Below are 26,015 nucleotides of genomic sequence, written 5' to 3'. Positions count from 1 at the left end.
AGAAAAAAAGAATCCCTAGGAGCCCAGGCTCTAGCAAGTGTGTGGGGAGGGGTTCAAGGTTGGATCTTGGGGATTGTACATCATTTTCTGTACTGAGTGGAACCTCAGAGGAGAAGTTTGACACCCCCTCCCCCACTCCAGACCCACAAGGATTGTTGAAAAGGAGCAGAAGGGACACTTGCCTGTCTCTAGGAGGGAAGCGGAAACACAGAGGTTTCCCTGAGTTACCCAAGGAGAGATCTGGTCTCAAAGAGTTTTGGCTTTGCCTCTAACAGCTGTTCAACCCTGGGCAAAATCATTTCCCTTTCTGGGCTTCATTTTTCTCAGCTATATAATGAGCAGGGTGGTCTAGACATCACTTGTAGCACTAAAAGTCTATGATTCCATGATAATAACTCACATTCATCTAACTACACTTTAAGATTTTCAAATTATCTTTTTCTTAACCCTGTGAAGTAGATATAACACCCCTCCATCCATTTTACAGATTAGGAAACTAAGACCCAAATAACTTAAATGTCTTTTCTAAGGCCACCCAGCTAATAAGTGAACTATGATCCTATGTCTCCAGGACCAAACCACATTGCTTTTGCCTGGATCAAAAGAATTTTAATTGGGACAGTTTCTGCCTCTCATTGCTCTACTTCTTAGCTTGGAAATACACTTTTGTTTGAATTCTGTCCTGCACTGCTCTGTCTTGTCCTATTCTGTCCTCTCTCTCTCTCTGACATGACAGTCCCATGCTCAGCCTCTTAGGCCCAAGATGTCACTGTCCGGCTTGCCCAGAGAAGAGGTGAGTGGGGAGGGGGGCTCTGAGTTGGGTCAAGGTCAGACAAGGCTTGCTGACGCAGACTGCTTCCAGCCCCCAGCTGTTTTCCTGCTGTCCAGCCAGACTTCTCCCTAACCACTGCCCTCCACCACTCTCCCCCTCTGCCCCCACTCCTTCCAGCAGCCTCAAGCCCTTAATTCCCGCCAGCTGCTGTGGCTGGAGGGCCTGATGAAGCGGGGGAAGGGGAGGATGGAAGAAACTTCCCTGCTCATGTTGCCCCTACCACCTGATGATCTGGATACTGGGAAGGTCCCTCCCTGTTTGTCCCTCCCTCCTTCCCCCCAACCAATTCCCTAGGGAAGGGAGATTCCAGGAATGGGCCCCTTTTGTCTCTGAGCCCAGAGACTCGAACAGTCCCTTCCCTCAGCTAAGTGGGGCTTCTCAGGGAGATGGTGATGTTGGGAGGGGTCAGGAAGGGATGTGGAATGTGTATGGTGGGTCATCCCCATTTAAGGAGGGGAGATTGAAGGCCTATGGGTGGCCTATGAAAAATAGGCCCCACAATAAACTGGGGACCAAGCTGGAAATAGAAGTCAGGTCTCCTGTCCTCCTTGTGAATTGGTTTCTTTCTTAGCCCTCTAACCTCCTCAGAACACACATATGTTCATAATACTGGAGGGGCACAGAGAAAGAGCTCACCCTTCCCTTTCTGGTTAGAGCCCCAGAGAGCCCCCTGGACACTTCAGCATTATCAGACTGCCTCCTTGTTGGAATAGGGAACCAACTGAAAATGAAGTTGGTCAACTAAGCAGGTCCCTCTCAAGGCTCCCCATCTTTGGTCTTAGACTGCACCACGTATGCCACGATCGCCTTTCTTGAGCAGGATTACGGCTGGAGCGGGGATTGCACTCCCAGCAACTTCTGCTCGGACTTCTGCCCTTGCTGCAGGTGGCAGGGGGAGGCTGACCTCGGCAGTTGCATTTTCAAGGAGGACACACACAGGCACATACACAACACACACTGACATCACACTCCCACACAAAAACACAGCTCCCAACATAACTAACTCACACACTGACAGAGTCATAAATACAAACACAGGCCTTCCGACCCACAAACAAACGCAGAAACGCCAACACCCACCGAGTCTCTACACGTGCATTCACTCCAACCTACCACCAAAGCCTTAAGCCGACTCTGTGGCCTTCGGACACACACACGCCCCCCCTCCCCCCTGCCCCCTGCTCCGCCCCCCTCCCCCAATCCCGGTCTGTGACGTCACCAGGAGGTAGAGCCGGAGCACTAAATGCTGAGGGTGGAGGGGGAGAGGAGGGGTGGACGGAGTGGGGGGGAGCTGTGTGGGGGAATGGGGGGGGGAGGAGGCTGAGGCGGTTGAGTTCCTCTGGGCCAGGACAGTCACTTATACACTGGGCTTCGGGACAGAGGGACGGAGGGGCAGACAGCGACGTCCCTTGGAGCTGAGAGCTCAGAGCCCTTAGGAAGTCCAGCCTCACTGCTTCCAACCTCCAGCTCTTTGCCGGCTCCCTGCCCCTTGAATCTGCCACCCTAAGCTGTGCCTCGCGGCTTTCTCCTCCCCCCTCCCCACACCTCAGGCTTCGCCAGGAGCCGGTGGAAGGGGAGGGGGTAAGGGGGAAATCCCCTCGTCCACCCTTGCCAGGAGGTGCCCCGCGCGCCCGCCCCCCCGGAGGGCGGTGCCCCGGGGCGCTGCCCCATGGAGCGGGGAGGCGGGCGGCGTCTGCCCCTGGAGCCCTGACCCGAGCTAGAACCAGAGCTCGAGCCCAAGCCGGAACCTCCAGAAGGTCGGAGCCACTGCCGGCCGCCCAGGCGCTAGCTCTGCTCACCCGGTCTGCCTCCCCTGCCCGGGCGTACCATGCGCTGCCGCCCCCCGCCCGCGGAGCAGCGCGCCAGCCCTGCCGGGCTCTAAGTCCTTCACCCCGGCCCAGCCATGGGCAGCGCCCGGTCTCGCCCCCGGCTCCGGCCCCGACCCCGGGCCCGGCCTCGGCCGGCGCTCTGCGCGCTCCTGCTGCTCCTGCTCCTGTTGGCCGCAGCCGTGCCCAGGTGAGACCCCCGCCCCCTCTCACCCTATCTTCCTGCCTCCCTCCTCATGCCCCGCCTTCTGGGACACCAAGGATTCCCGAAGAGTTTGGGAGACCCTCAAGGCTCGGCTGGAAGACCGGCATTGCTAGGGAGTGAGTGATGTGCCCAGGCCAGAGGACAGTCATCTTGGACCCCGACTGGGGTGGGGGTCGGAGGGGAGGAGCTGTCCTCCCTGGGGAGAGGGTAACACTCAGAGGGGACCAATCCAGTGATGCTCCAGAGGGGGCAACGCCAAGAAGAGGGATAGATCCTTTTAGTGTTGGGGACAGCTGCCAAATTCAGTCTCCTAATCATGTCTAGTTAACGTCTTCCTCTTAGGGGGACTCTCAGGGAGGGCACCCCAAAACAATCCCACCCTCCCCATTGTAGAGATCTCCCCCATGGGTGGGATCAATTGATGGGGGTGGGTGAAAAGGAGGCGGCCCCAGGTGGGGTCAGCAAAGGGGCACAGAAGGGAGTTCTCCCTTTTTGAGTGTGGCTTGGCTCCTTGTATTTCTGAAAATAGATGTCTGTGAAAGTTTTTCTGAAAATGTGTGAGTACTGTATTATTCATGCCTGGGAGGGTTCCACTCTGTTTATGTCTACGTGTGTGTGTTAGATACTGATTTCAAATGTTGGATTCTGAATCCAGTCAGCATGCTGATACTAAGGATAACATTACCTCCCATGTAAATCTTTGTGTTTCTAGAAGTATGTGAGAGATATTGTGTTATGTGTACTCTATAGGTGTGATGCTGCAAACTGTGTGTATGCATGTGAGGCTGGGTTTATATGTCGCTGTATTTGGGAAGGTGGTTGAGAGAGGGAAGAAGTCAGGGAAAGAGCTCTGAAGGAGAGTGGCGAGGCATATTCAGGATTCTGCTGAAGCTTTATTCATTTTTTAATGCATTGTTTATTAAATACTGTGTGGAAAGCACTGTGTTAGCACTGGGCTTTCCTGGGAGAAAATCCAATTTGGAATAAGACATGCTCCCAACCTTCCCTGAATTCTGAGGGATGACATCAACATAGATAACTGTAAAATACAATGTTACATGAGATGTGAAAACCAAAGTTCTATGTGAGGTAAGAGGTAAAATGTTCTTATCATTTGGGAAGTAAGAGTAGAAAGCGGGGGGTGGGGGGGGTGGGGGGGTGGGGGGGAGCCGGGGAAGAATGGAAGGAACTGAGAAGAGAGAGGGAATAGATTTTGTGTGTATGTGTATGAATATATTTATATGTATGAGATAAGCAAGTCTAAGAAACAGTCCATGCCATTGCTCTCCAATTCCCCCAGCTCAGTCTAAGGCCTTACTTAATGGTCCTTACTTTTCCCCACATCCCCCATACCTGCAGGTCAGAACCAAATGACATTCTGGGCCTTCGACTGCCACCAGAGCCTGTGCTGAATGCCAACACGGTATGTCTGACATTGCCAGGCCTGAGCCGACGCCAACTGGAAGTGTGCGTACGTCACCCGGATGTGGCAGCCTCCGCCATCCAGGGCATCCAGATTGCCATACATGAGTGCCAGCATCAGTTTCGGGACCAGCGCTGGAATTGCTCCAGCCTGGAGACCCGAAACAAGATCCCTTACGAAAGCCCCATCTTCAGCAGAGGTAAACTTAACCTTCCTCCTCTCCCCAGCCCCGCTCTACAGCCTTTGCAGTTTCCATATCCTCTCACACTCCATACACCATCTACTCTTTAGCCTTTCCTTACTTCTGACTCCTAGTTCAGGTCTCCTGGTCTCTGGGCCCTTACATTCTCTTTATTATCTGTCTTTCAAAGTTTCTGCTTCCTACTGGTTCCTATTTCCCTCCTGTTTTTCTCAACTCAAATCTTTCTTTTATTCCAGGCATCTCTGACCTTAGGAGGTGGGGTGGGGGAGGAGGTGGTCTGCTAACCATGTCACAAAGGAACAAAATATATAGAATGTCCAGGATTCAGGAACCCAGGTATCCTGAATAACTATCCTGACCCTATAGGGGGAATGAAGCCAACTTGGGTTGCTCAAAAAGTGTGTAGAGAGGGTAGGGCTCCGGAAATCTGGTTGCTATTCCCTCAGCCAACAAAGTGTGAGCCACACAGGCCACACTTAAGATTTCCATTAATTAAGATTGCCATTTAAGATTAAGAAGGGAAAGAAGAGGTCTGTTTGAAAGAGGAGAGGATAAAGAAGGTAAAATGAGGTAGGTGGGAACCTTGGCTTTCAGCTAGAGTCACAGAAGCCTGAAATTTGGTCATAATCTCCCATTTATGACTCAGAGTTTGATGAGAGGTGGGGTGAAGGCTTGAGCCTCTATATTTGGGCCACAAGGCCCATCCATCTAGCACTTCTCCCACCCTAGTATACAAATAACTTTCCTCAAAGTCACTCACTCTGAGAAATTCTCTGGGTTCAGAGGGGATGGGAGAAACGAAGCTGATGACTGTACTTCTCTGCACATCAAACACACAGATTTTTTAGCATTGAAAAACTTATCTCTACTGAATAGCAGGACTTCTCTGACAGTGGATAGAACTCCAGCGGAGGAAGCTGGAAACACAAAATTGAGAGCTGGGAGGGACCTGAGATCATCAGGCCAAATCCCCTCATTTTCTACATCATTTTCTAGTGAGGCCAGGCAAGGTTGAGTGATTTGTCCAATGTCTCACAAGAAGCTTGGCCAGGATTCCCACTCAGCTTTCTGCTTCCAGGTCCACTGCCCTCCTTGGGAGGGGGGTTTCATGGTTTCACTTTTCACACTTGCCTCTCCCAGTCTTGATGTGGTTTAGGAACTGATCGATTTCTTTCAAGTTCATGTTTTATTAGCCTGGCTAGTTAAACTGGTCTCTCTTATCAGCTGAAAGGAAGACAATATATTGAAACAGTGTGCTGGTGTATTCGGACAGGTTAGGCCTTTTCCCAACCAAACTTAGTTCAACAAGGGGTACTCCCTAAGATTGGGGTGAAAAACTACCCTTTGGAAGTGTAAACTGGACTAGACGGAGACAGGGAGGCCAAGTGTAGGCTTCCCGGTCATTAGAAGGAACCCTGGGCATGGACGGTCAGACTAATGAGCCAGTTCCTTCTTGCCATTCTCATACCCATTTTTTCGACCCCTAGAATGGGGAGCAACCCTAGCCTCCCCCAAGCCCAGCCCCGGGCCCCGCCCGCCTCTCTCCTCCTGCCCCGCCTCCCTCCCCCGCCCGCCCGGGGCTGTGTTTCTGCCCGGCTGAGCCCAGCCCGACACGCGTGTGGCGGCATGTAGCCGCGATCTAATCCCCCCGGGGCCGATCCAGACGGCTCCCGCGCTCCAGACAAGCTGCTTTCAAAGTCTCCCCCTCCATTCCCTCTCCCCACCCGCACCCAACTCGCGCGAAGCAAAGCCGGGGACCCCATAGGGCCAGTAGAGAGGAGGCTTACTGTGGCCCCTCATCCCCCTCAATGCTTCTCCCTGTCTGGGCCTCCCACTTCCTGCAGGGCCTATCTTAGAGCCTGGCCTCCTTGCTGCCCCTCCGTCCCCACTTCTCTGACCCCCCCCTTCCTGCTTCCCCGCCCTTTGCGGCCTCTGCTCCCCAACACGAAGTGACAGGTTCTTCAGACTTTTCATATCTTGGCGGCTTCCCGGACTCAGCTCCTCTCCCTCAATTCACCTTGCCAGGCCTCTATTCCTACCCCCGATTTTCTAGGTTATCTTCTCTCTCGATGGTCTCTGTATCTGTATCTCCCACTCCCCCTTCCTTCTTGGGCCTCATTGCTAGTCTTCTATCTTTGTCTTTGTCTCTGTGCACAAGTCCCTCCTTCCCTTCTCTTCTGGATCTTGTTTCTTGTCCTCTCTCTTCTTGACCTCGTCTATGTCTGTCTGACTCTGTGTCTCTCTCTTTGTATCTCTCTGTCTCTGTCTCTCTCTGTCTCTCACTCTTGCTCTCACTCTCTCTGGCTTCCTTTGACTTATTCTTTCCTACCCTCAATTCCAAGACCCTCCAGCTCTCTTAGGATTATACTGGTATACTGGGAGAAACCTGAGGAAGAAACTGACTTATCCCAAGCCACCTCCCAGGCTGGCTTGGGCTCTCTAGCTCCACCTTTCCCAATCCCTCTTGCTCTTCTGTTTGTCTCTCTGTGTCCACTCTGCTGAAGAGGCGGGGCCAAGTGTGTGGGGGGACTGAGAGGAAGTGAAATAGTGTCTGGAGCCCAGAAGGGGGTGACTGTCTCTAGTCCAGTCTTAATCTGGTGAGGGGCGGGGAGAGAGGGAAAGAGAGAGAGACAGACAGAGACAGAGAGAAAGAGACAGAGGGACAGAGAGAAAGAGAGAGAGAGAGATGGATGAACCCAGGCATCCTGCTTCACTTAGACCCAGCCCATATAGCCTCTTGAGAGCTGGAGCACAGGGGTCTGGAGAAAGCGGTGGCTTTGAAGCGTGGGGGCGAGTCCAGAGCTGCGGAGTCGGGCGGGGGTTGGCGCCATGCCAGATGCTGCTGAGTTCACCTGCAGTTTAATGAGCAGGAGGCAAGCTGGGGTGGTGGTGGGGGGGAAGGTTGGGGGGGTACAAAACGTGCCGAGGCTGGCCAGAGAGGGGGGCCACACCCAGATTCGAGGAGGGGGTTGGACAGCCAGCTGAGAAGCCAGGAGGAAGCTGTTCCTTTGGGTGCCCTCAGCCCCCAGCACCTGCCTACCCCAAAACATCTTGAGTCTCCTGTTCTCAAATTGAGACCCTTTTTGACTCCACCTTAGATCAAGATTATACTGGAAGAATTTTGGGAGAAGAAATTCTTGGGGCTCCAAGAAGGCTAAGAGGTCTCTGCTCTTTGTTCCTCCTCCTTTTGCTTTCCCTTCCCTGGGTCAGGTCACAGGTTCCCCTGAAGGCCACTCTTGGCCAAACCAAACTGAAGCCTTCCTTGACATCTGGTGGTCAAGCCCAACACAAGGGGTCGTCTCTGCTACTTCTGAACAACTCATTTCCTGTGGGGAAGCTACTCATGGCCAAGTGTCTGGGAAGCTGAAACTTGAAGCCCAGAGAAATGACCCCAGAAGGTCATTCTTACTGTCTGTCTCCCTGGTCTGAATATCTTCCCTTTTCCTACTGTGACTTTGAATATTGCCTGAACTTTTCAACTCTAAAGCTATGGGTCAGCAACCCTGGGAAATGGAATGGTCAGTAGCTGATTCCCATAGCTTCTCCCTAAAACTCATTTGGATTCACAAATTCCTTTTTTAATGTAAAATTTAAGGGCTATCAGCCACCCTCACCCCAGTAAGAATTACTCTAACATTTGAAATCCACTTGACAGGGAAAGTCAATTTTAATGATACCAGAGACTAAGAGAGGTATTAATTCTGGTGCACCCATCACTTGCAGGAGAGCAGCCTGTATACCATAGGGTAATGAAATGAGGATTTGGAGTAGCCAGAGTGCAGCTTGAGGGTGGGGAGAGGTCAGTAACTAGAAGAGGAGCAAAGAAAAAGGAGATCTAGAAAGCCTCTTAGGAGTTTGACCATCATGGAACCTTAGATACCTAGTTAAAACTCTTAATTTTACAGATGAGAAAATAGAAGCAAATGATTTGTCCAAGGCACCACTAAAACTCATCAGTTCTTTGACATTCATGCTAACCTATGCTAGATGCTGGGCAGAACTTAATGTGGGATGGGGGTGGGGTGTGACTATCTAACTTGAAGATTCCGGTAGGCTACCTGGAAGCAGGGAGGCAGAGCCAGGAGGAAGGGAGGAATGAGAGAAAGCTATGAGGAGAGAGGCATCAGTCAGGGTTAGTCTATGGCCAGCATTAACAGGAAGGAGCAGTGAAGGGAAGGTATAATGTATGAGAATCAGAGGATAAAATGTTGTGAGGAAACACATCATCGAAGGTCATAGGCCAGAGCTAGGACCATTCAGGAGGGCTTTGTCTTATAGCAGAAAGAGCATTGTAGTTGGAATTCAAATATAGCACTTACTTCATTTTGCAAACCATTTAAAGAAACCGAGTCCCAGTTTTCTCATCTGTAAAATATAAATAATGTCATTTTTCTACTTGCATAACCTGGTGTAGCGGCTAGAACATCGACAGAATGTTCTATACCAGCCTATGCCTAACAGGGAGACAAGGGTTATTGAGTGGTACCTCTGACCCATCCTGGCTATGTGACCCTGGGCACAGGCAACTTTCTAAAACTATCATTTGCAGTTTTGCTTTTAGGATTCACTACACTAATGAAATCACAGAAACACTTACCTAAAATGAGTTGTAGACCTGGATATAAGTGGGATGGGGGCAATTCCCCCTTGGAAAGCTCTTCCTTCTAGCAATCCTTCAATCGAATATATGTTACTTAAAGTGTCTGATAACAATTACAGGGACCCCTTTGCTATTAGATTTCCAGCATAAGGCAGCATTTTATGTCTAGTCCACTCTATGTGGGAGGTCTTTCTTTGGCACAGGGATTACCCCCTTCCAAGTCCTAATCCCTTTCAGGTTGGAGGGAATGGAGCAATGTGAGGAACTGTAGGGAAAAGGAGGCAGGGGAAGGTGAAAAAACTGGCAGGCTACTCCAAGAGGGTAGATTCTGAGGCCCATCGATCTCAGGACAGGGGAAAAGAGAAGCCTAAGGCTTCATAAAGATCTTGACTCTTTTCTCTCTTAGCATCTATCCTAAGAACTCTATTGGACCCCTTTGCTCTCTATCAAGGCTGGGGGACCTTCTTGGAAAGGGGGAATTGAGGTACAGGGAGGATTTTTCAAGGCTTGAAGTAAGGACCAGTCCCAGGCACCCTGGTGTTGGAATGGCTATAGAGGATTATAGACGGAGAGCTGAAAAGGAGAGAAAGACCATCTAGTCCAATCCCTTCATTATACAGCCCACAGATCTAGAACTGGAAGGGATCTCCAAGGCCGTCTAAAGTAATCCTTTCATTTTATAGATGAGAAAACGGAAGCCCAGGGAGTTTAAGTGAATCACCCAAGGTCACACAAATGTTAAATGTCAGAGCAGGGATTTGAACTCAGATCTTCTACTTCCACGTTTAGTGCTTATTGCACTGTCCGCTCTGGGGGGGGGGGGGGAGCACCGTAGTGCACAGAGAGCTGAATCTGGAGTCAGGAAGACCCGAGTTTAAATTTAACCTCAGACACACAGGCAAGTCACCTAACCTCTGTTTGCCTCAGTTTCCTCACCTGTAAAATAGGGATAATAGTAATAGCACTTCCTTTGAAGGGTTGTCTTAAGGATCAGATGAGATAATTTTTACTTAGTGCAGTACCTGACACATAGTAGATGCTGTATAAATGCTTATTCCCTTCCTTTCCCCCCAACAAAAAAAGATAGAACATAGCTATGTGCCTAGCAATGTGTTCAGTGTCATAAAGTACTTAGTTTAGTGCCTGAAAAGTAGGAGGTGATCTATAAATGTTAGCTATTATTAACTGCTTTAAGATATGCAAGAGAAGAATCAGATCTGAAAGTAAAATCTGCCCACGTGGTCTCACACATTCATATATGCACATGTGTGCGTGTATCCACCTACATGAACTGTTTCATGCTTAAGTATCCCCACGTGTTGTACATATAGACATACAGGAATATACATACACACATACCAAGTGTCTGTATCAAGGAATGGGTACCCCATATCTCCAGCTCCTTTTGACCTGGGTCTGGAGCAGTAAGGTGAGGTCAGGGTCTCTTTTCCCTGACCCCCTCTCCCCAGCTGTCCATTTTCTGTCCCCTCATCTCTCCTTCCTAGCCTGTATCCCTCCCCCCTTCCTCCCGGCTATTGGCTGGGGCTAGAAGCTGCAGCTGACTTTACTTAGATCCTGGCAGTCCCTGTCCCAGATCAAAGGCAGGACAGCTAATTGTGCGTCTTAACGAGCTCTCCCCCTCTCCCTCCCGGCAGCCCAGCTGGCCACCCTGCCCCACCCCTCTCCCCCACCAGCTGGCCTGCTGGCCCTCTGCCTGTATCTGCCCCAGACAGTCCGGGCCCAGGACTGGGGCCCAGGGACTGGAGCTAGGGTAGACCAGCCAGGCTATAACAACAGTCTCTCGATGGACTCAGGAAACTCACTCCCTCTCTCTTTTACCTCTCCCTGTCTCTTTTATCTCTGTTTATGCCTCACAGTGTCTCATTCTTTATGACAGTCCCCATATTTCTTTCTCATTCTCAGGCTGGTTGGCTTACAGGGAGTGGGAGAGGGCAATCTCCAAGGTCCTAGGGCTGAAATGTCCCCCTCTATGCTTTTATTCCACTGCCTTCCATATTTTTCAAGTTTCATCAGGTCCCTCCCTAAAGATCATATAAAAACAGGGTTGAAAGTGATCTTCTCCTTCATATCATATTCCCAAGCCACCTTCAACTAAAGCTATTCACTGTCTTCTGCCCTCCTTCTCAGGAGTACCTGTGTGACATCCACAGGCATAGCATGGAAATCCCAGCTACCTGGATTCCATACTCAGTAACAATTGTGTGAAATATCACAAAGACTAAACCCAGTCTGTATAAAGACACTGAGTTTTGACTGTCTCAGGGAAATGTAGACATGCAGCAGAAAAAAACATGGTGTAAACTCTGAGTATTCCCGCATCCTGGGGACACCTGAGTTCTCTCCCTCTATGCTCTTACCACTAACTAGAGGTGGTGATTTTAGACAAACACTTTATCTCTCTGATCTGTAAAATGAGGTGGGATGGATTAGATTAGCTCTGAGGTTCCATCCAACTCTCAAAGTTTATGTTCTGTGATTCTCTCCCTGTCAAGCAGGCTCAGGATGCCCGCCAGCGTCCGGGAAGGTTCTTTGAGACTGACAGATGAAAGCATGGGAAAAATACTAGGTGCACTTGTAGCTAGACTTCTCCAGCCCTGGCACCCTAGGGGCAGTTTCCTGAGTAGCCTCTGCATGGAGGCTCTCTGACAGGCTTTTCCCTTACTTCCCCTCCCTGTTGGTTGTTCCTTGCCCTCTTGTGAGAAAAGGAAAAAAGTGCTGGGGTGGTTTTTCTTTTGGCCTGGGGGAAAAAAAGAGGGAAGAATAACTGAATAAAGGCTTCATGTCTTCATTATTGTGCAGGATTTACTGTTCAGAGGAGACAGAGTTGCTGCTGGAATGAGAAGGAATAGGTTAAAACCGCAGCAGGAAGGAATGAGGTCGGATAGCAGGAACATCCCCAGAAAGTGTTGGGGCCTAAAGGAACAATGTGGAATCTTCTTGGGGATGCCTCCAGGTGTGGCGTATCTCAACACTGGGGGCCCTCCTGTCTGGAGGTCAAGGGAGGGATGGAGTGACCCGTCCCATCATCCTGGGAGACAGTCTGTAATTCCAGAGCTCAATGGTTACTCTCTGCTCATCTTTCCCAGGCTCCTGTGAAGATCTGGGAGATTTGAACCTGGGACAAGGCTAGAAAGTTGCTCTAGGAAATAACAACAGAGATCAGATTATGACCAACGTGGACGTGTGGGTGCGGTCATGCCTGTGCCTTTCTGACTTCTGGCTAACTTTGATGCCTCTCTGGGAATCACTTTCTTGTTTCTATGATGTTATCTCAGAGCTGTGAAAGACAGTGAGTCTCATTTAAATCCTTGTTGGTTCTCCATAAATGCTTCATGAATGAATGAATGAATGAATGAATGAATGAATGAAGGATTGTGTGTTTCTGTTGAGTTTTGTGCACTCCTATCTCTCCTTCCATTAGCATCCTACCAGTTTTCCCCACGTTTTGGGCTACTTCAGCTGACCCAATCTCTAGGAACTTCCCCCAAATATTTGGCTCACTCCATCTACTGTTTTTCCTTTTCTAATCTAACTTGATCCTGGTAGTACTGGAAATTCTGGTCAGCTAGCCCTAAAATAATTTCTTAGTTACAAAATTAAGGAAGAAGCAGACTTTGGATTTGGGGTTTGGCCCCCTTTCCACTGTGCCTTTCTCCCTTCTAGCCTTCCAGACTCACCTGGCCCCAAAGCATCAGGTTCATGAGCAAGGAACAGCCTCCCTCTGCCCCCTTCCTAGTGCTGGGGAAATTGAAGTAAGAATTCAAGTTAGAACTCAAAAGGTTTTTGCCTCTGAGTTCATGACTATATCTTAGGCACTGGGGACATAAATGTAGAAAAATTCCCAACCAAACAAACAAAAGAATGACAAACAATCTCTACTCCCAAGGAATTCATAGTCTATCAAGGGAGGCAATATGTAGACATACATGTATATACAGAAAAAATGCAAAGTAAAAAAATTCTAGGTAGTTTGAAAAGGCAGGATATAAGCACTTCGAGTAGGAGCACTTTTTGGGGACTAGAATTGGGGACCACCACCAGCTTCTTTATGAGGTGGCCCTTTCATGTTGCCAGGCTAAGCGAATGGTAGGAATTTGGGTGGTTATAGGAAATGAGGGGAATATTTTTCTGTACAAGCTCAGCTTCCATTGGGGGAATAAGGACAAGAGAACTCTGCAGTCCTTCTCTCTTTACCTTCAGGAGGCCTTCAGGGAGCTATTTTGTGGGTAAAAAAAATGATAAGAAGAACATATAAAATGAATTACAAAAGGGTTAGCCATAGAAGTAGGGTAGTGGTGAGCAGTCGCAGTCCTCAAGGAACCCAAGAAAGCCTCTTGGCTCAAAAATGTCTTCTCTACAGATGCCTGAAATTCCACCATTAGTTATTTGTTCTTTAGGTTAAATACTGCCTTCTCTTTGCTTTGCTCATTTATTTTTTCTTCTATTTCAAAAAATTATTACTACAATTACTAGCATCTATACATAGTACTTTAAAGTTTATAAGGAACCTCACAAATATTATCTCATTTGATCTTCATAACAACCTTGGGAGGTAGATCCCCATTTCAGAGATAAGGAAGCTAAGGCAAACAGAGGTTAAGTGACTTGCCCAGGGCCACATAGCTAGTAAGTGTCTGAGGTTGCATTTGAACTCAGGTCTTCCTGACTCCAGATCCAGAGCTCTATCCACCATGCTACCTAGTCATCCATTGTAACAAAAAATTTAAAAAAAGGAAAAATGTTTCCCCAAACCAAAAAGCACATCTACTGAGTCTGATGATGTATATAGTACCCCACACCCATAGTAACCCAGAACTTCAAAGAAGGGATCACTCATGCACTTTTAAAATGCATTACCCCAAAAAGGGCTAGTCCTTTCTTTCTTTTTTTTAAATTTTTTTTTTTTTGTGAGGCAATTGGGGTTAAGTGACTTGCCCCAAGTCACATAAGTAGTAAAGGGCTAGCCCTTTCTTAACCTTACAATGTAGGCTTTTTTTTTAGTTGTTCATTGCCTATCCCAGAAAACACCTAGTTTGAGCATTAGATTTCTGGGTATTGAAAAGGGAGAATAGAGGGGCACATTTAGCACATTGGTACCAATCATGTGATATTATGTTTTACAGTTATCTTTTCTTGTGTCATATCTTCCTACTTGATGAAGCTCCTTGGGGTCAGGGGACATATCTAAAATTTGTTCCCCCCTCAGTGACTACCAGGAATGCTACGTACACAAGAAGTGCTTAATGTTTGTTGATGCAATGTGGGAGAACTGAAGCTCTGGGTTTACACAGACTGGATTCAGTCTTCATGGTTCTATCTTACAATTTTCTCTTTGGCTTATGCCCCACCCAGGGTTTCTCCTAGAGACACCCATGACAAAAGGTAAAGACCCTTTAATGCTCCTGCCAGCACTCAGGCTAAGGAAACATGGGCTGTAACATACACTTTATTTCATTTGACACACATACACAAATCCACAAAAAAACAAGAAACAAACCCGTACCACTTATACCCAAGCCTATAAATGGTCATGATAACTCTCCTGCCCTCTCAAGTAATTTCCACATTCCCCAAAGGGCTGTAGAGTCTTCTTGACTTGTCGTACTCTTCTGGGGTTGAGAACTCCCCTCCCAAAGGGAGTTTTGAGACCGTCCAACAAGCTTCCCCCTCTGATGAGCCTTACCTCTCCCAGGGACCTACACAGCCACTCCACCCTTTGCTTGAAGCTTCTCCACAAAAGGAAAGAATTTGGGGTCACTAGAGAGTTGAACTGCATAGTCTTCATAACTCACATTGAAGGAGAGGGCTGGGTTTGTTCTTTTACCTCATGGAGCTCTTCCTTAATGACTTGAGGCCTCAACTCCCACTCGCTGCAGGCATTCTGGTTGAAGAACTTCGTGGCATAAATGGTTCCCCAGAACGTATATTCTCCTGGCCTCTGGTTACCCACACTTTTCTCTGTGGGAATCAGTGTGTCTGTCGAGCTTCTCTCTTCCTTTTTGTTTCTTCCACTCCCTTATTATTAAACTTTAATTAATAAAAATCTATTTTCTCTTCCTCCCTCTTTCCCCTTCCCCACATTTGGAAAAAAAAAGCAAAGAAATGAAAACCCTTTGAACATATAAGCAAAATTAATTTCTTCATTGGTAGTGTCCAAAAATATAGGTCCTATTCTGTATCTTGGTTCTATCACTTCTCTGTCAGTACATTTCATCATTCCTTCTGGAATCTTGGTTGGTTATTGTGATGATCTGAGTTCTTTAGTCTCTCAGAATTGTTTGTCTTTACTTGTTGTTATTATATAAATTGTTCTCGGTTTTTCTCATTTTACCTGCATTAATTCATACAAATTTTCCCATATTTCTCTGAAAAAGCCTCATTCATCATTTCTTAAGATACAATAGTCTTCTATGACATTTATATACCGTGGTTTGTTCAACCATTCCAAAATACAGTTGATAGGCACCCCCAGAATTTTCAATTTTTTATAATCACTATGAATATTTTACATTCATGAATCCATTTCCTTTCCTTTCCTTTACTTTTTTTCTGCTCTTTGGGGCATACCTGCCACTCTTTCTTAGAGGTCAAGACTAGATGTATGAATAGACTGTGAATCAACTGATCACCCCCAATATGCTATTCATTAGTCAACTTAACATGTGGCACAAAGGAGTTTACCTTGTGATTGGAATTTCGTACTTTGTTAAGGAGAGGACATCAACTGTGAACAAAACCTTATCAATGGACACAAAAGGAAATTGAGGACAAGGGCTAGGTGGGTGCAGAACTTGGCCTGGCTGGATTTAAAATGTGCAGAAATAAGAACCTTTTTTGCTAATAAAAAAATGAGCTAGATAAGGTGTAGACCAGAGCATACAAACTAATCCCTAGTTTTCTCTATGTGACATTTTCTTACTCTCTAATATGCCTACCCCAGCTTTGATGGGGATCACCCCATAAAATTCCACTGCCACTAGAACCTCCCTTTGGATACCCAGATTCCTCCCTGCTCTCCAGCTCTAGGCAATGAACAAAAACAAAAATAAAAATAGCCCTGCCTTTCCTTAATCCCACTGAGACTTGGTAGAATTTAAAGAAAAACCACAAAACTTTACTAGGAAAAAATGCATCACAAACAAAAAGAAGGTACAAAGTTCTGCTGGTCAATTTACAAAGCCATCGGGAGCTGTTCTCTTTGATCCTCCTAGTCTGTTGGGCCACGTTCTTTGTGACACGTCCACTTCTTTCCTAGCACACCAGGACCTGCTAGACTTTGCTCATGCTGTGGTCTTTGTGGGCTACCTGGTTGCTCTTAAGGGTTTTTCCCATTTCCTCATCCATCAGGTCTTTTCTGTTGGTCACTTTTCAGCTCCCCTGTCATTTTGCCTCCTGGCTCCTTTGAGCACTTTCACCAGTAGGGAAAAGGCTTTTGACAAGAAGGACAGCACTCACAGCTGAAGTCTAGACTTACTGAGCATAGAACCCAGATTTAGAGCTGGTAGGGACTTCAGGCACTCTTTATGGGTGAGAAAGCTAATGGCTAGGGGAAGGTGGGGGGTAGGGGAGGGAGGTACCTAGGGTCACACAGGCAGAAGGTGACAGAGAGGGTTTGAATCAAGATTCTGACTCTAGCACGTGGGAGTGTTTTATTGTATCACTCTGCCTCTGATTTTTTGTGAAATCAAACAATTCTTTGTATTTGCAAATGGTGACTTTTCAGGTCTTGTATCTTCCTTTGTTGGTTTTACTTTTCCTTTTTAATGACTTAGTATCCTTTTAACCCTACTTTTTCTCCACTGTGTTAAAAGTGGAAGGTCTTTTATTTTTTGTCTGGGTCAGGAGAAATCAAGGGAATTAGAACAGGGGTGGGCCCAATAAAAGGATTTGTTCTGTAAAACTTGGACTCAGGCCAAAGGGCCACACTTGAGGACCTAGAGGGCCACATGTGGCCTGGAGGCTGAAGGTTCCCCACCCCTGTTCCTAGGGTATCCCTAATTCCCTTGACTTGTCCTGAAACCACAGGTTTCTCACTCTTACTCTAGAGTGTTTTTTTGGGGGGTGGTGAAGCAATTGGGGTTAAGTGACTTGTCCAGGGTCACACAGCTAGTAAGTGTCAAGTATCTGATCTGAGGTCAAATTTGAACTCAGGTCCTCCTGTATAGGCCGGTGCTATATTCAGTATGCCACCTAGCTGCCCCTAGAGTATGGAGTTTTGATTGTTTCTCTCTCTCTCTCTCTCTCTCTCTCTCTCTCTCTCTCTCTCTCTCTCTCATATCCCTTTGGAGAATAATGTTTGTTGTCTGCATTCATGATTGAAGGAAAATAAAGATGTAATTTTTCCATCCAAGTTCTTGGGTCACCTGAGATCTAGTCATGGTCCCAATGGGAGTCTGTGGGTCACAGGTTAAGTAGCTCTGCCCGAAAGGAAGGGATGGATGGCAGTTAAAACAGAGGGGCCACCACCTGAAGAATAAAGAAAAGGTTCTTAACTTGGGATGGGGTCTGTGAATAGATTCCAGGGGGTCTATGAATTTATTTTTAAAATATTTTGGTTTTATTTTAAAATATTTGGTTTAAACATAATGGTTTCCTTTGTAATCTTAAGTATTTTATTTTACTCATTATTCTGAGAAGGGGTCCATAGGCTTCACCAGACTACCAAAATGGTCTCTGCCACAAAAAAGGGTAAAGAACCTTTGGGTTCACTCTGAGGGTGATGGAAAGCATTCCTTTGCAGTGATGAAGATAAACTTCTCTTTCCCCATTTTACCAAGGCCCTGACTGGACAGCAGTGGCAGTGCCCTTCTTCCCATCTCTGTATACAGGCTTCCGAGAGAGTGCCTTTGCCTATGCCATCGCAGCAGCTGGTGTGGTCCATGCCGTGTCCAACGCCTGTGCCCTGGGGAAACTAAGGGCCTGCGGCTGTGATGAGGCTCGCCGGGGCGATGAGGAAGCCTTCAGGCAGAAGCTGCACCAGCTCCAGCTGGATGCTTTACAGAGGGGGAAGGGCATGAGCCACGGGGTCCCGGAGCATCCGGCCTTGCCCCCTGCTGCCCCTGGACTCCAGGATGCCTGGGAGTGGGGGGGCTGCAGCCCAGATGTCGGCTTTGGAGAGAGGTTCTCCAGGGACTTCTTGGACTCCAGGGAACCACACAGGGATATTCATGCCAGAATGCGGCTCCATAATAACCGTGTTGGGAGGCAGGTGAGAGGCCCAACTCCAAAATCCTGGAGTTCATCCTCCTAGCTAACTTACTGCTGATCCTTGGAACCTTATCTCAACTCCTCCAGATCTACTATACTTTTAGGCTCCAGGACACAAGAACTATTCTGGTCCCATTAGCTCTACGTTTCTTCCTCCATTCCTCTTCTCTTCCTGCTATTCCCTTCTTCTCTGTTACCCTCCATCCCCTACCTTGGCAAACACTTGGCAACACTGGCCTGGAAGTCAGAAGATTTGGTTTCTATCCCTTCCTTGTCCATGTGTGATATTGGCCAAATCAATGTGTCTTTCTACCATTTTCTTGTTTGTAAAATGAAGGGCTTGGATTAAACTATCTCTGAGGTCTCCCCTGCCCCCAACACACACAATATGGTTTTTACTCAATTTTCCTTTTAAGGAGATTAGGTCCCTACCACCCTGGAGCAGGTTTAGTGAATTCCCACAATGCCAGTTCAGTAGGCAGAGTTACTGAGGTCATAAAGTGCTTTTGGGATCATGGGATTCAGATTGCCTAGTTAGTACAAACTCCCTCATTTTATAGAGTCCTAGAGAAGTGAAATAAAGCACCCGTGTCCCAAAGGGTAGAGGTGGGATCCAAACCCAGGTCTTTGTCCTGCTGGACTCTACCCTGGTCCAATGCCTGCAGTGTTGTGCTTAGTTCTGGTTATCACACATATCAAGACAGTCTTTGACATGTGTCCCTCTGACTGAATCCAAACTTCACAGAACAAATCGCCTTAATGAAAAGATTTGTTCTGTAAAACTTGGACTCGGTCAAAGAACCACACCTGAGGACCTAGAGGGCCACATGTGGCCTCGAGGCCACAGGTTCCCCACCCATGGCTAAAGTATGTTCAGAAGAGGGAAAACAGGATGATGAAGGACCTAGAGATCTTGCCATGTAAATCTCTGTTTAATGAACTGGGAATAATTATCCTGGAAAGAGAAGGCTTGGGAGGAGGTTGTGATATCTGGCTGTAAGTACCCCAAGGGTTTATAACATGGCACCTGGATTAGACTTGTTTTGCTTAGCCCCAAAGTGCAAACAGAATTAGGAGCAACCGGGAGACGTGACAACGAGACAAATTCAGACCTGATGTCAGGGAAAAAAACTTCCTAACAATTGGAACTATTGCAGAATGGAGTGTGGGATACCTCAGGAAGGAGTGGGGTACCCTTCCCTGGCAAAAGTTGGGTGACCATAGGTTTGGTACGTAGGCCTTTCTTGTTCAGGTATAGATTGGATGAGATGGTCTCAGGGGTCCCTAAAGACTCAGAGACTTTCTGTCTTTAGTTCCAAAGCCAGCTTACTTTTCAATATGTGCCATTGCATTAGTTCATCCTCTTCTCCTCAAGGTACAAGGTATACTGCAGGCCACCAGGTATCACTGGCTTTTGGGGAAGTCCAAATTCATTTTCCAATCTAGTCTCTCCTCCTCCCCATCTCCTTTTTTATCCCCTCCTTCTCACCATTGTGGTGACCCCTGACCCTTCCATTTCCCTAATTTCCTCTTATCTGGCCCTCTTTACTCGTCCTGTTGAATGTCACCTCCATTCCCTTCCTGTCACTGGGAGGCTAAAGAGTGTCCTCTTCTCCTTTCCACACACTGAGAGAATTAAGCTGAGGCACAGTGGGAAGGAGGGGGTGCACCCAAAGCTTCAAATTCCTCCCAGCCCTACTCCACCCAGGCAGATCTTCTCCCTAGCTTTAACACCTTTGCCCTCCCATCCCCCAAACCGATGGCTTCAACTTCTTGTTAAACTGGTTAATTAATGGCTGCTGCTGGTGGGAAGCAGTTTTGGAATTGCTGGACTTGGGAGGCATCAAAGCTGGTTCTAACGTGGCCTCAAAACAGAGAACTGCTGGGCATGGCCCAGCCCTAGAACTCCAATGCTGTCTGCTTCAGCTACAGATACTTCCAAGAGGGCCTCTAGGGTTGAGAGCTCCTACCCCAGGGGATCTCAGGTTCACCTTGGATATGGGAAAGGTTTAGAGCCCAGACATGGGGGTTGGACTTTATCATGCCATGGGTCACGGCTATTCTGATCTGGAATAGTACTCTGAAGAGAGATGGAAAGAATGTTGTGATTCCATTAAGTGGTCTAAGATGCGAGGCTGACTGCAGGGTTCTCTGGGAGGCTAATCGAATTTAGAAGTAGGAGGGACCTCAGGGACCGTTTTATCTAAAACCTTCATCTTACAAATGAAGAAACACTCTGAGATGTTAAACGAGTGACTCAGAATTTCACAGGTAGTAAGTAGCAGAGCTGGGAATCAAGCTCAAATGCTCCAATTCCAGGGCTGGTGGTCTTTTCTGTTATATTATATTGCCAGTTTTGTTCTTTCAGATTCAGTTGGAGTTGAGACAAATCAGTGCCCTCACTTACGACCTCACTTCTCCTTCCATTCTGGAATGAATTGAGGGGTGGACTAGCAGCTAGGCTAAATTTCGTTTAGGTTTAAATTTAGGTTTAAATTTGTTTCTCTGCCTTGTCCTTAGCTTTTGAGTCTGAGGAAGTGTTTTTTTTTTTTTCTCTCTGATGGTGCTTCACTCAAACTTCACCTTACAGAGGGGGAAACTGAGACTGAAAGTATGGCAGGTGCGATTGGAGTTTTAGTGGAGTCAAAGTTGCCTGACCATTCTAAGGGGAGGAAATATCTTCCACACCTACCCATGGTATCCCCAAAAATGGACTTTAAGGCCTCAAGGAAGGAATGGGACTTTCTGTGTCTCACCACAGCCTTCATTCACATCCTGGAGCTAGGCCAGGCCATCAGATCTACCAGCTGGGACATGGTGGGGCCCACACCCCCAGCCCCTCCAGCTCCTGCCCCCCACCTAGGGAAGGAAGGCTTGGGGATTTCCCTGGGGATTGGGTATCCCCCCTCAGGAAGTAAGAGCAAGCTGAAGTGTGGGGGAGAGACCCCCCTAGCCCCAACGGTCCCTTGCAGCTGCTGTGGAGGGGGGAGCAGTGGTAGGAAGGGGAGGAGAGCAGGGGCTCCTCATACCTTTAGAGATGCTGGGGGACTGGAGGGGCAGGAAGCCGGGGATTCCCGTGGGGTCTGGTCTTGTGGGAACAGAATTAGGGATCAGCAGAATATAGAACTAGAGGGTTTGAAAAAGGCAGGATATGTGTGCGTATAGTGAAGAGAAGAGGGCCTGAAGCAGGAACCTGAGTCCCATGGTGGGGAGGACCTCCCTCTTCTGTTTCTGATGATTTGGGAGACATCAAAGCTCGTCCCTGTATGGGTGTTGACCCAGAGAGTGCCTAGGCATGGCCAGCCCTGGGAGCCCATGTTGCTATACCGATTTCAGACCACTTGAAGAGGACCTCTTGTAGTCGGGGCTGGGGTAGTGAGCAGAGCTGGATCAGGCTGATGCAAAAGAGTAGGGCTGCTTGCTTAAGGGGGCTGTTGGGAGGCAGAGGGGTGTCTGGCACCCACTTCACACATGCCTGCCTCCTTGTCTTCCTCCCCTAGGCAGTCATGGAGAATATGCGCCGGAAGTGTAAATGCCACGGCACATCGGGCAGCTGTCAGCTGAAGACCTGCTGGCAGGTGACCCCCGAGTTCCGGGCGGTGGGCTCCCTCCTCCGAGCCCGCTTTCAGCGCGCCACACTGATCCGGCCCCACAACCGCAATGGTGGCCAACTGGAATTTGGCGCGGCTGGGGGCCCCCTCCCCTCCCCGGGCTCGCCCCCAGCTCGCCGGCGAGCCAGTCCCGCAGACCTGGTCTACTTCGAAAAGTCCCCGGATTTCTGTGAGCGGGAGCCCCGGCTGGACTCGGCGGGCACAGCCGGGAGGCTATGTAACAAGAGCAGCGCGGGGCCGGACAGCTGCGGAAGCCTCTGCTGCGGGAGAGGGCACAACATCCTGCGGCAGACGCGCAGTGAGCGGTGCCACTGTCGCTTCCACTGGTGCTGCTTTGTCGTCTGCGAAGAGTGCCGCATCACCGAGTGGGTCAGCGTCTGCAAGTGACCTCCACGCGCCGTGTCTCCGAGGGTATCCGACAGACCTGGAGGTGTGATGGAAAGTTCTGGGGCCCTCCGCAATCCTCCGTGCAGCCTTGGCAACGTCACTTACTTTCTCTGGGCTTCAGTGTCCTCGTCTGTAGAATGCAGAGGCTGGGCTACACCACCTCTGAGGTGTCTTCCAGCCTATGCTTTTTTGGACTCCTCTTTGCAGGCAGCCCAGCTGTTTCCCACACCCCCACCTTGTCACTTAGGAATCTCGGGACTGAACTCTCACCTTCTGCCAATCCCATTCCTTCTTCCTAAACAGCCCCGATGATAAAGGGCTCCGAAAGGGGAGTAATGGGGTGTGCTGAAATATGGGGAGGTGCAGAAATCACTCAGTTCTTCCTACTCTTTCCCTCAAAAATGTCGTCCCCAGAAAACACTGATTCTGTTGGGTGGAATTAAGAGGTTTATTAAAGAGACATAGAGACAATTGGGCAATACAGATTCTATAAAGGGATCAGGTACTGCATTCCTTGCCTTCTCTCCCTTCTTTTGGCATTTGTTATCTTTAGGGTTCCAGCCTGGGAACCTGGATACTTGGGTTCATACACCAGCCCCAGGAACTCTGCCCCAGGCCTCAGTTTCCTTCTCTATACCCCCAAGGCAGAAGTTAGTGGGGAGGGGGAGTACCCAATAACCTAACAGAGCAGGCAGGAGGCACCCATTTGAGGAATGGCCCCATGAAGGCGGGTCGTTGGTAATCCCTGGGCACGGCTTGGCATAGCCAAGCCCAGAGCCCCAGGGAGCAGGTGGGGCCAAGAGGTGGGGCCAGGGGGAGGGCTAGGGAGACTCACTGTCTGGAATGTTACTGTCTAGAATCTCCACTCCCAGGACTAGAGCTGGGTATGGTAGAGGTTGGAGAGCTAGGGAGGAGATTGAAGTGCTTAGGGAAGGTCCCCCATTCCCTATTATGTTTCTCCTATTCCCCCCCCCCCCGCCCCGGCCAGGTCTCTCAGCTAGCTCATCCCAATACTTCCCTTTCCACCCCCTTGTACACATGTATTTGTATATGTATGTTTGAGTATGTATATGTTTGTACACATTCATTCACTGTATATGCCCAGACAATTGAGCAGAAACCTTTCTCCTCCTCCCTAACTCCCTCCTCCATTACTTTCTCCCAGTCTTAAAGGGAACTAGGTGAAGATATGGGGTCCCAGTACTAAACCCAACACCTGAACAAGATAGAAAAAAAAATGAGGAAGAAAGCCTCAACTGAAGGAAGCTAGAATCCAGGAGTCTTACCAACTCCACTTTAAATTCCCTGTTATCCACAGCTGTAGCCCTATTGCCATCTTCATTTTACCCTAAAAAGGTGTTCTCCCCACCCCCAAGATCTCGGACTAAAGGTTGGGTCCTCTAGACCCATCTCCAAAGGCTAGTCTCCTATCCAAATGGGGTGATCCATGTCCCCACCATCGACCTAGGCCAACTTCTTTGGGTGAAAGTGAAAGCAGAGGTTTGGATGACTGTGGTTCATGTCTTGGCTATGCCCACATTCTGCTAACCCTTTCAAGCCCAACCATGCCAAGCCAGCTAAGAGAGGAGCCCTCATTAGACTGCTCTCAGGTTCACACCTTCCCCATTCCTGCAGTTCTGCAGCTTTTGAGTGGATTCACTTGGCTTGTTTAGGCTTCAGTAATGCTTTAACATCCCAGGCCTGACTGGATAAGGCTTGACAAAGACAAATTTCCAAAATTTCATCTTCCAGGAGAAAGCCCAGGAAGACAGAAAGCTGTGGGGCCCCTGGGAGGAGAGGTGGAAAGGGGGAGGTGGGTGGGGAGGGGGGACAGGAGCAGTCAGACACACCTGGTTCATTCCATTCCTCTTGCTCATCTAGAAGGAAGCTAGGGGGCTGGGCCCCCCCCCCCCCACTCCCAATCCCTCCTCTGCCATCATTGGTTTAGGGGGAGGGGGAATAGAAGATAGGGGAAGGATAGAGTGAGGATTAGGTAGGCCATTGCCATTCTCAACAGGATTTTACACCATTATACCCCAGAGCCATCCATTACCTCTGTGCCTCACTCCACCTCCTGGATGAACCAAGCCCTGACCCCAGACCCAAAAAGGATATTGCACTAGTACAGGGAAGCTGGAATAAGGAAAAGTCTAGGTGGAGATTCAAGGGAGAGTGGAAATGGATATAGTTAGAGGTACAAGATGGAGAAGCACCAATATTATGCTGAGCATGGCACAAAAAGAGCTAAAGGGTCATAGTGGGCTACAAAGTTATTGGTTCATCTGTCTTGAAGTAAATTAGGAATCCTTACTTGAAGAAATGAGGTGGGTGGACAGGGAGTTTTCCAGTAATGGGGTTAGGGAAGTAGATGATAAAGTGTCCCACTCATCCTCAATCTGGGTTCAGGTACTGGCCAGGGTCCTGAGGCCAGGGCTAAATTCCACAACTGAAAAAGTGATATGGGGAAGGTGGAAAGGAACTAGAAGGGAGTCATGGTGATGATGAGGGGCAAGAAAATGAGTTCTAGGAGGAATTGGGCTTATGCAGTCCAGAGAAGGCTAAAGAGAGACTGATTGAATGGGCCCTAAAGGTTATTAGAAAAGTCATCTAGGAGTAAGAGAAGATGTAAAGTCTAGATGCCAGTATGAACTTACGAATTAAGTGGTGAGGGTGGGGGGGAATAAAAGGAAATGAAGCTGGTGAAGTGGTAGCATCTTTGCTGCTCAGCATCTGTCAGTGAAGGGAAAAGTTTCCTATGTCTCCATACCTCTCATTTGACTAAGAAGCCCTGCTCACCCTCTCAGGAAGCAAGGAATGAATGGGATGACCTTGGGAACCCCAGTCAGACCATGGAGTGAACTGGAGAACAGAAGACAATGAGAAGGCACATCAAGAAGTGTCAAGTGAGGCACTGTGCATAGTGGGAGAATCTTGGATTGAGAAAAGATCTCTATTACCTTAGGAAAAACATTTAACCTTGCTGACCCTCAGTTTCCTCAACTGTAAAATGAGAAGGTTGGATTAGATGATCTCTAAGATCATTTAACTCTAAACCCAGTGAGATATACACCAAACTGAAACTAAAGTGGAGACATGGAATTAGAATGGAAAATAGAGGCTGTCTCTGGGACAGAGAGCCTGGAGTGGAATTGAGAAGTGGAACCTAGGCATCCCGCTTCCCAGACCACTCTTAGGCCTGGGGAGGAGAAGATGAAGTAGAGCCAGGAGCAGAGGGGCAGAGGTCAGAGAAATATCTTGAATGTAGCTGAGGGAAGAAGTTAGTAGAAGAGAGAGTCAGGAAGATGCCAGGGCTGGAGCAGGGAGGCAACTGCCATCAAGGAGAAGGAGGAGTCACCACCCCCTTCTCCCCCCCCCCACCTAATCACCCCACAGCCGCCCCCCCAAGGGGGGCTAGAGCCTTTCATGTCTGGAGCTGGTCCAGGGTACCCCCTCCCCCGCCCCCAGCCTCCCCAGTTCTGTCCCCCCTCACCCCCTTTCTCATGTGGTTGCCGGCAGCTGCCTGTGGTCGCCCCAGCCCCTGAGCTCTGGGCACAGGGATTTTCCAACAGGGGAAAAAATGACTTAATGAGAGTGGGAGCTGGGGGCGGGAGGGACAGGTCCCTGTAATCACAGCCTCGCTTCAGGGCTTGCAACACCCCCTCCCCCACATACACACCTCCCGGGGCCCCTCCCTGGGCACC

The 26,015-nt window shown here is 48.7% G+C and overlaps 1 protein-coding gene across 1 annotated transcript; it reads left to right on the top strand.

The window, feature by feature from the left end:
• Nucleotides 1-2,735: 2,735 nt before the first annotated feature.
• WNT10A (Wnt family member 10A) lies at nucleotides 2,736-22,785 on the top strand. Its single transcript, XM_027873779.1, has 4 exons — nucleotides 2,736-2,848; nucleotides 4,223-4,485; nucleotides 17,938-18,317; nucleotides 21,817-22,785. Exons 1-4 carry the CDS (start codon nucleotides 2,736-2,738, stop codon nucleotides 22,312-22,314), a joined length of 1,254 nt encoding a protein of 417 aa, XP_027729580.1. The 3' UTR covers nucleotides 22,315-22,785.
• The last annotated feature ends 3,230 nt before the right edge of the window (nucleotides 22,786-26,015 follow it).

This window comes from Vombatus ursinus, unplaced genomic scaffold, assembly GCF_900497805.2.
Source record: "Vombatus ursinus unplaced genomic scaffold, bare-nosed wombat genome assembly UNPS02014802.1, whole genome shotgun sequence".
NCBI classification, from domain to species: Eukaryota; Metazoa; Chordata; class Mammalia; order Diprotodontia; family Vombatidae; genus Vombatus; species Vombatus ursinus.
The sequence above is the reverse complement of the archived record's forward strand: the minus strand, read 5'-3'. Positions and strand labels throughout refer to the sequence as shown.